This window comes from Lactuca sativa, chromosome 2 (assembly GCF_002870075.4).
Source record: "Lactuca sativa cultivar Salinas chromosome 2, Lsat_Salinas_v11, whole genome shotgun sequence".
Taxonomy (NCBI): Eukaryota; Viridiplantae; Streptophyta; class Magnoliopsida; order Asterales; family Asteraceae; genus Lactuca; species Lactuca sativa.
The window spans coordinates 103,303,364-103,313,981 of record NC_056624.2 but is presented as its reverse complement, the minus strand read 5'-3'; the positions used below and the strand labels follow the sequence as shown (position 1 = coordinate 103,313,981).

Genomic DNA, 10,618 nt, shown 5'->3' with positions numbered 1-10,618 from the left:
TTCCCTAACTTGGGCCTCGCCCCTGATCTGCTGCTAATGAGATGTGGAACACCATCCAAACTCTGCTATTGGTGAGATACGGGACCTCGCCCCCACTCACCTCCCTACCCGACACATACAAGTATCACATAGACAACAAGTATAAACTATCACATAAACCAATCCTTGGGCACCCACCCGCTATCATTGGACCTTGTCCCGAATATCATACTAGCATACTGTGCCTAGGGCTAACCCCCGGGTCTTCTACTCATAACTACATGGGCTGGTATTGTGGCTGTAGACCCATTCACACAAAAGGGAAACTCGCCTGCACTAGTTGAACTCACTGATGATCCCACTAGTTGCTGTCCGGCAACTCTCTGAACTCCTACTCCACTAGCTCCCCGAGCTACCAATATCAATGCAACACTTAGTCTAACTGACCCCCGACAGTCAACCAAGTCAACTCTGGTCAAAGTCAAAGTTCTGGTCCAAGTCAACCTTCCAGGTCAATCCTACTCGCCGAGTCACCCTATTGACTCGCCGAGTTCATATGTTCAGAGTCATTCTATTCGCGAATCGACTCGCCGAGTCAGTCCATGACTCGCCGAGTCTATCGATTTCCGAGTCCTGACCTGTCCAACTCACTGAGTCTCCATTCGACTCACTGATTCGAGTCTCAACTCGAAGGGTTTGGGGGTTTCGCAACCTGACTCGCCGAGTCCAATACAACCTTCAACATACTCGCCGAGTTGTTCATCCAACTCGTCGAGTTGTTCATCCAACTCATCGAGTTCCTGCCCAACTTCATCTGACTCGACGAGCTGTTCATCCCACTCGTCGAGTTCCTCCTAAACTTCATGCTACTCGCCGAGTCCACTTAAAGGACTCGCCGAGTCCATTCAGATCTACATACATGCAGAGGACGTTTGAGTCATGCATGGACTCCAAACTGTAGATCTACCCTTCCCAAGCCTATTCATCACGTAAAGTTGCAAACTTTACGTGTAGAGAAGGAGATCTAGGCAAAATACACCATAAACTAGGGTTTAAGGCAAGGAGGTTCCATAATCAACTCAAGGGCAGATACTTTATGCTTCTCAAGACCATAATATGCTTAGATCTAGAGTAGCAACTCCAGATCCGGCTTCTAACTCAAATGGGTGACTAACCATGGCTTAAAAAGCCCCAAATCTTACAACCATAGAAGATCTAAATGAAGGAAACGACTCAATACCTTCAATATCTCTGAAAGGTTCCACAACTCCAGATCTAAATCCAATCCTTGAAGCTTCAATGATTCCCCTCTTTCTTCTTCCTTCAAATCACCCAAAAAAATGGCTTGGAAGCTTGAATGCACAACAATGGAGGCTTAGGGTTCGTTTCCTGGGAGAGAGAGACAGCAAAGGAGCCCTAGGGAAGAGAATGAGACGCTTAAATAGGCTCCAAGTCCTGAATTTAGGGTTTTCCTCGTACAGACCAGACTCGCCGAGTCTCCTTGGCCGACTCGTCGAGTCGGTCACTTACTCCTCGACCCGGATCCCGCTTGGACTCGCAGATTTCATCCTTGGACTCGCCGAGTCGTCCCCTAAACTTAGGGTTTCCTTTCCTTTCTTGTCCTTTCTGACTTTGGGTGTTACAAATTAACAAACACACCGTTCACGGGAATTTAAGGACTTCACAAAAAGGAGTTTTATTTAGATATAAAACCACATAGAAGTATGATGATTTACTTACATATACTAAGTCTTGGTTCAGTTAAGACTACAATAAAACTTTTAGAAAATATTGGATTTTCTGGAAACAAACTTGTAACAAACTTTAAGGAACAACATGCATTTTTCATTTATAAATTGCTTATGAACTCACCAGCTTTAATGTTGATACTCTTTCAAAAACAACTTGTATTCTTAGGTAATCAGTAATACAGGTAACCACAAGACCTTTGAAGGCAAGACGCTAAGGCGTAGATTTCTTTTGAACTGTTTTGACATCATATGTAATTTATTTGGAAACATGTATTTTGCAACGATGTAACCTTTTAAATTATATTTATGATGGTTGTGTTTACTTTCTTCACTATGGTTATGATATTGAACATGACGTCCTCCACCCTCGAACGTTTCCGTCGTTCCGGTTTGGGGGTGTGACAAAAAACAAATTTCCCAATCTTTACCAAGATGTCTTCTACAATGCCCCTGGGTTGTGTCACTGAACGGTTGGCCATGTGAATAGTCATTCTTGTAGCCTTTAATTTTGGAATATTGAGCTTCTTATAAAATGAGAAAGGCATCAAACTTATGCTAGCTCCAGAATCGGCTAAAGCATATGTCTTCAAATTATTTCCAAATTCACACGGAAGAGTGAAGCGTTTAGGATCTTCCATCTTTTCAGGTAACTCTCCTAATACAACTTTTGAACTTTTCTCACCAAGAATAATCTTGGATTTTTTCTTCAATTTCTGAAGAGTGTCTATCAAATCTTATAGGAGTTTCGCGTATTCGGGAATTTTAGATAACGACTTAATAAAAGGAGTATTTATTGGGATACCCTTTACTTGCTTTATAAATTCCAGATGCTCCTGTTCCAGTGGATGAAGATTAGCTCGAGATGGGAAAGGCAAGGGAGGACGACAAGTCGTAACAGTTGCTGAATATTTCTGTTCAGACTGGTCCCACGTCGTGAGTTCGATTGTTCAACAACATTTTGATTTTCGAGCTTCGACTTTTTTGGCGTTGGTTCGGACGTCTTTGGCTCCACTTCTAAAGCTTCTAGGAACTCAGAAATAGCTTCTTCTTCAGTATCAATCACCATGACATGTGTTTGTGTCTTCTTCTCAGGAATTCGTGGAGATAATTTTTCATTCATCAAAGTCGTTAGTTGACCGAGTTGGGCTTCGAGATTGTGGATCGATGCTTGATGATTTCTTAATGAAGCTTGCTGGTCAATCATCATAGCTTGTTGTTCTTTCATCATGACTTGATGTTCCTTCATCATTAATCTTTGATCTCTTATGGCTGCAGAGATCGACAAAAGAGCTATGCAAACAGAAGGCGAAAACCTTTGGAATTTCAGGATGGGGACCACGTTCTGTTGAAGGTTTCACCTTGGAAGGGTATGATATGCTTCGGAAAGTGCGGAAAGCTCAATCCAAGGTATATCGGGCCATTCGATATCCTCGCTAGGATCGGCCTCGTAGCTTACAAACTCTGGTTACCCCAAGAGCTTAGCAACATTCATCCCGTCTTCCACGTGTCAAACCTTAAGAAAAGCTTATCTGACGAGACTCTTGTAATTCCACTCGATGAAATCGAGATAAATAAGAGTTTTAACTTCGTGGAAGAACTAGTAGAGATCATGGATAGGGAGGTCAAAAGAACCAAACAAAGTTGCATCCCCATAGTGAAGGTTCACTGGAATGCCAAGCAGGGACCTGAATTCACTTGGGAGCGAGAAGATCAGATGAAACAAAAGTACCCGCTTCTTTTTCCTAGTCCATGATTGTACTTTATAGAAATAATTTCAGGATGAAATTCCCTCTAACGGGGGGATTATGTGACAATCCGTTGTGTCTTTTTAATAAAGCTCTAATCTCCAAGTATGTTTATTCAATATATATCCAAAGTTATGGAATATCATGTTGAAATAGTATGGTATGACCTTCATACTTAACATAAAATCACATATGATTAGGCCTAACACACACAAGTTCAAAGTTAAAGGGGTTAGTTTGGAATTAATGCAAAGTAAAAGTCATGAAAACACCCCAAAATGGGGTTTACGGCCAAATATCACTCCTAGATAGGAGTTCACGGTCCAAAAGTGAACCTCCCATGGAGTTCACGGTCCATGCCAAAAAGAGAATTGTTGTTTACAGCCAAGTGGAAAAGGAAACATGTGTTTACGGTTCAATTCATCTATAAACACCCCTTAATGGGCTAACTTTCAATTCAAGCCCAATAAGCCATCCGTAAACACCTTAGGCCCAATCTCATTTCAACCGTAAACACCTCCTATATATATATATATATATATATATATATATATATATATATATATATATATACACTCTGATTTATTCATTTCACACACTTCCAACCATAAACACCCTCAAAATTGTCTCTGTGAACAGTTTCAAATTTTCTCAATCTTCGAGTGCTTACGCTTTCAAATCTTCATAATTTCCTTCAAGAACACTATGCCTACAAATCTTCATATGGCATTCATATGTAACAACCCGAACCTTTTTAGTCGACAAAAGTCAGTTGCCGTCTAATAAAATGTCAATTTTTATTTGCTTTCGTTAATTCGTAAGGTTTAGTAAACGACTTATATGTATATCCAAAAGTTACATAAAACTCGAAACCAAAAGCACTTGAAAAACCCAGCTTAACCTCAAAAATCAGAAAAATCGTTCATCAGCACGTTCACGGCCGTGAACCCGTTTCCGGTCGTGTGAACTCGGCCTATATATATATATATATATATATATATATATATATATATATATATATATATATATATATATATATATATATATATATATATATATATATATATAGATTTTACCCCCATTTCTACTTTTCTGGCCGGGAACACACTTATTCTCTCTCAAACCCTCTGACTGCAAACTCATATTTCTACTCTTTTTCTTCCAAAAATCATCAAATCGGCCTTAGGGTGTTGTTGGGAAGCTTCAAAAGTCCATTTTTCGCTGAATCAACAAACCTCCGTTGAAGGGTTTACGACCGTGAACCCTTCAAATCTTCATATTTCACGAAGAGCACCAAGAATCGTTCATGGCCGTGAACCGTGTACGACTATGAACTCCTTCCAGCAGTGAAGACTTTGGAAACCAAAAACCCTCGTTTCACTTCAACACTCACGGTAACTATTCCTAACTCAAAAGTAAGTGTTTTTCTAACACTTTAACTAATGGGTTCGCTAACGTAAATGCAAATATGTATATAATTATTATTAGGATCCCGTTAATTGAAGCGTACACCAACTCGAGGGTCCTCATTTTCAGTCTCATTGTCCGGCACATTCGCGCAACCAACTGTGAGTTCATACCCCTATGGTTTTACTATTTTACGTTTTTAGGGGGGAATACAAGTCAAACACAAATAGTTTTTGTGAACTTTATCCACGTTGGAATTTTGAAGTCTTTCCATGTCAACACTGACCATAAATAACTTTATTTGTGTTATATAATTTTTGATAAAACTTATAACAATGAAAATACATTTAAAAAACAATCTATTCATATATCTTGCATAAAAAGTTATACAACAAAAAATAAATTATTTAAGGTCAAAGTTGAACAAAAGAGACTTAAAAAGTCAAACGTGGACAATAATTTTGGGACGGAGGGAGTAATAAATAATCAATTGACAGTAACTTGATATATGGTGTGACCCTATAGGATCATATATTATTAGTAATATCATTCTATAATGACTCTTGGGCATACAAGATCTTTGAGATGCGACATGCATTATTTGGCTCAGTCGGCTCCCTTAATGACATCAATGTTCTTAACATGTCTCCATTACTTGTCGATATGTACAGCGAGACTGCACCAGACTACTCTTTTCAAGTAGCCGGAACATCGTATAGGAACGAGTATTATCTGGTGGATGAAATCTATCTAGAGCGTGCTTGTTTTGTGAAGTCATTGTCTTGTCCAAATGATCGGAAAAGGTTGAAGTTTAAGAGAGCTCAAGAGCGGGCGAGAAAGGATGTTGAACGAGCATTTGGAGCTTTGAAAAAACGTTGTTATATTCTTAAATATCTTGCGCCGTATATGGAGGAGAAGAAAATGAGCGATGTGATGTATACTTGTATCATATTGCATAATATGATTCTGGAAGACGAAGGAAATGCAGTATGTGAGTATAACGAAAACGAGACCGTTCCATCGACACAAGTTTTTGAGGTTGGAAGTGCGGAGTACATGTCGAGGAGGGCACTAGTTAATGATGTTGAGACACATCATGTTCTTCGTGGGACTTAACGGAACATATTTTAAACGTCAACCACATCGATCTTAACACGAAATCGGTCGACGATTTGGAACGTCAATTTTCCAATGAAGATGTTCTCTAGGTCTATCTAGGTTTGATAATTCTAGTTTGTATGTTTTTAATTTTAAATTCTTTTTTTTTCTCTGTGTGTTTGTTGTTATTTTGAATTTCTATGTTTTTATTTTAAGTTTAATGAATTTTTAGTTTTTAAAAATTGTTATGTTTGAAAGATTTATTTTGTATATTTAAAAAAAAAAAAAAATAGGTAGCATGGCAAGTATGGCAGCTCGTGCCTACCAAATGACAACTTTTTGTAAGAATGTGCAAAGTGTGATGTGGCGCCTAGGTGGACTGTGACAAGTGTGGCACCACACCCACCAACCTAAGACCCTTTCGGCTCCATTAAAAGCACATCCGAAAGGTGTGCCATCAATCAAAAGTTGTTTTACTACACAATCATCCAATAACTGGCCGCCACCGGTATCCTTGAAGAACGTAATAACAATAATAATAATAATAATAATAATAATAATAATAATAATAAATTTCTAAACTGGTGAATGATGTTGTAAAAGTAAGCTTTCACTTTGCAGCCTACATATTATTATATGTTGATTAAATTACCCACACCCTTCTCTCTAAGATACGAAAATACCTCTAAATAAATGATAAATCAAACACCTGTAATGCAAAAAGTGAACCATAAGACATTGTTCATACATTATTCTTGAACAGTTCAGTGTCAAATTTCCACTAAACCATGTAGGCTAAACAAAAAACACCTTTTTTTATTTCTTTTAAGGTCCAAACCACATCAAATTCACATATAGAGTTTATTTTTGCCCAAATCAATTCAATACATAGATAACAAGAACACACCAAAGCATGTTTCCCCGTCAATTTGCCCAAAAACTGAAACAAAGATAATTTGATTTCAGTTTTCAATCACCATGGTGAATAGGCTCAACAGTGGTAGATGGGATGTAATGAGTGTCATGAAACAGGAAAAGCCAGAAAGATACTTAAGACTAGCAATTTCTTCATTCTATGGAAATTCCAACAAGGTTCATGACTATATACAAATTTAACTAAGATATACAAAACTAACAGTGGTATAAACGATTAAGAGAAGGAACAATTAACTAAAAAAAAAAACAATTCCCATTAGTTATGCAATTGTAATTTGACTCAAACAAGCCCTAAGCCAAGTTTTTTTTTTTTTTTTGAAATTAAATAAAGAAAAGAAATAATCATACATAGCTGTCCAGATTAATTGCTTAACCCATTAAGCTCATTAAATAAAAAAGGATCAACTCCTAAGCCAGTGAGGTTAAGGCAAGTAAAAGTAAGAAATATCTAGTAACATGCATTAAGTATTGAAAAACTACCTTCCTCTCTACTCATCTAAGCAAACAAGTTAATAATTGTATCATCATGGACATTTTTAGGTAAAAGTAAAATCACAATATATTACATTTCCATTTTTTTCAGATAAGACAAAATTAGATTTTTAAGAGGCGGGGTCTTAAGTCAGCCATCTGCCACCACCTGGCGGAGAAGCTTTCGTTTCCCCATATGAGATTAACGTATTTATGATTATTGTTTTTCTAACTTCTATTGCCTGCCGAGGTCGGCGGAATCCACGTTTCCGACTCGGGACGGATTTGAACTTTCCGATTCCGACACTCACAAAGCAAAAACGATCAACTTTCCGAGAACCATTTTGCCAGTTTTGACGTTCGGAACACGACTTCATACTTAAGAACCGAGGACTCTTTGGACATTTTCTCATCATCACTATCACCCGTTGAGTCTTCATCTTCACTATGGGACCCACTGTCACTATGGTTTGAGTTGTTTAAAGGAGGTGATGTGATGTTTCGTCTGTCTGCGTCTTTACGATTAGACCTACCGGTATGCTCTCCACGAACGGATCCGTGGTTGAGGTGGCAACGAACAACGGCCGTGCACACCAGCCCGGCCGTTCGTGGTTGTGGTGTTTCGTGGTGGGCATCACGAGTGTAAACGACCAATGGTCGTCTTCTTCTCTCCCAACTTCCTCTTCTCTCTCCTCTGTCTTTCTCTTCTCTCTCTTCTTTCCTGTAGTGGTGAGTATACGAGTGGTTCATGGTGGCGTAAGGTGGCTGACTTGGAAGCTCTCCACGACCGAGAGTATACTGGATGGCCTTATAATGAGATTCTGGATCATGCAGGCGGAGTCTTTTCCGGGCAGGGACAACATCTTTTGCATCTGCCCGGTCAGATGACTGTCCTGCCCAGTTGACAGTGTGAGGTGAGGGTCTGGCTTTTCCTTGATTTGACTTTTCTTTATGTTTCTTTATACAAATTTTAAACTTATTATACATTTTTCTGTTAGCACGTTCAGCAAGTATCATTGCTCTATCAAGCTCTGACATTTTTGAAACCCTTTGTCTATCTTCTTTCCCTTTGTAAAGATCACTTCCAAAAGAGTCATCATCACTGTCAGCTGACCGAGCAGATGACCGTGCTGCCCGGTTGACCGTGTCTTCTCTCTGATTTGACTTTTCTTTCTGTTTCTTTATACTGTTTTTCAACTTTTTATACAGTTTTCTGTTAGCACGTTCAGCAAGTATCATTTCTCTATGAAGCTCTGACATTTGTCTGTCTTCTTCAACTTGTAAAGATCACTTCCAACAGAGTCTGTGTCTTCATGATTATAATGAGAATCTGGATCTTGCAGGATGAGTCTTTTCCGGGCAAGGAGTTCGTTCAATGCTCCATCTTTTTCATCTGCCCGGTCAGCTGACCCATGATCATCATCTCTAGTATCACTTCCATCATCAGAATATGAACCCTTTCCTTGTCTTCTAGATGCTGGTGTTGAATGCAGGTTTCTTCCTGTTCTTCCTGCTGCTTCAAGAAGCATCTCATCCAAATCCATTCCAGATGGTGGTGTTGAATGCTGGTTTCTTCCTGTTCTTCTTGCTGCTTCAAGAAGCATCACATCCAAATCCACCATGATTCTTGATCAAATACAAACACCAACAGTTTTCCAATATCCTGCATGGTTTGCAGCAAATTATTTAGCAAGTGTAATAAAAACTCACATTCGTACATAACCCACAACAGTTTCCATCTTGGAGTGTTTCATATTAAGTGCATTTGAAAGACTTTTAGGTTAAAAAGTTAAATTTTTCACACAAAATGAAAATTTTCCATTTTCTAAAATTTCAAAATTTTTGGAAAACCGATAATCATTGTTTTCCATATTTTTCTCATTCCATAATTTTTCTAAAATATAAACGCACACCCACTCCCACCCACCCACCTTTACATAGGGGTGAGCATAGAGATGACAACGGGGGTGGGGAATACAGGTAGGCTTGGCAATTTGGTTGGGTTTGGGTTGGCGGGTTACGGGTTGGCGGGTTGGAATCCAGAAACTCTACCCAACCCATATAATATATGGGTTGGCGGGTTGGCAGGTCACGGATTGATGGGTTGGAAACATCAACCCAACCCAACGCGCATAACCCGTATAAATATACAGGTTGGCGGGTTCACGTGTGGTCAAACTCATCCCGTATAACCCATTTAATAAGTAACACATTTAAGATGAAATTAAAAAATCCAAATAAAATGAAGTCTAAAAGTCATAAACATTAAACATAAAGTCATAAACATCCAAATAAACTAAAAATCAAAACATTCATAAAGTTCAAACATATCCAAAAACAAATGTGATAATTCATTCATGCTAAAATTCTCATTTCTTCCTCCAACACCAACTTCTTCAAGATGACCTTCAAATAGAAACAATATGAAAAATCAAATTTATGACCTTTTGAAAGCTACATAAATATTTGTACTAAAAAGAACTCACCAAGTGACACCTTAAAGTATGTTCGAATTTGTAATTCGCGTATCGTCTTCATTGATGTTCAAATTCATTTCATTTTGAGTTAGGTTGTCAATAGCCACATTCAAATAAACTCCACAAGGAGTCAACTAGTCAAGGATGGATGACTGGATCATGAGCCACAAGCCTACAAGCCCTCAATGCCGCATTGCCACATACATACGACTATATGGCGGAATATATGAAATTACGAATACCAATTACCAAATTAAATTTTATGAACCAATATGAGTATAATATGATCTTAGATTGTTAAAAACTAAAATAAATAGATATATTAGGCGGGTTGGTGGGATGACCTGCGAACCCAAAAAGGTAACCCAACCCAACCCATTAAATAAACGGGTTAGCGGGTCAAAAATCTCAACCCTAACCCGCTTATTTTTGTGTCGGGTTCGTGTCGGGTTACGGGTTGGGTCGAGAGTTGTCACCCCTAAATACAGGGGACCCCAATCTCCATCCCTATCCCTGAATTATCATTCCAATCTTCATTCTCATCTCATCCCCATCGGGGAATATAAATAAACCCTCATCCTCATCCCCACTGGGGACTGGGGATCCCCAACGGGGAATCGGGGATTTCTTTTCCTCTTTTAATATGAAACTTTTTCGTAAAGAAAAACTCTTAATTTCAATTTTTCTAGCACAAGTTTAAAGATATTTTTCACAATATAAAAATATCCTTAGATTGCATAAAAAATATAAACAA

The 10,618-nt window shown here is 38.5% G+C and overlaps 2 protein-coding genes across 2 annotated transcripts; one reads left to right on the top strand and one right to left on the bottom strand.

Moving 5' to 3' along the window:
- Positions 1-5,524: 5,524 nt before the first annotated feature.
- Positions 5,525-5,998, top strand: LOC111886281 (uncharacterized). Its single transcript, XM_023882517.1, has one exon. The coding sequence runs from the start codon at positions 5,525-5,527 to the stop codon at positions 5,996-5,998; it is 474 nt and encodes a 157-aa protein (XP_023738285.1).
- Positions 5,999-7,711: 1,713 nt separating this feature from the next.
- LOC111886282 (protein RTF1 homolog) lies at positions 7,712-8,626 on the bottom strand. Its single transcript, XM_023882518.1, has one exon. It carries the CDS (start codon positions 8,624-8,626, stop codon positions 7,712-7,714), a length of 915 nt encoding a protein of 304 aa, XP_023738286.1.
- Positions 8,627-10,618: the final 1,992 nt, after the last annotated feature.

Excerpts from the sequence above, each read along its gene's own strand:
- LOC111886281 (XM_023882517.1), top strand. The coding sequence starts at position 5,525 with ATGTCTCCATTACTTGTCGATATGTACAGCGAGACTGCACCAGACTAC.
- LOC111886282 (XM_023882518.1), bottom strand. The coding sequence starts at position 8,626 with ATGATACTTGCTGAACGTGCTAACAGAAAACTGTATAAAAAGTTGAAA.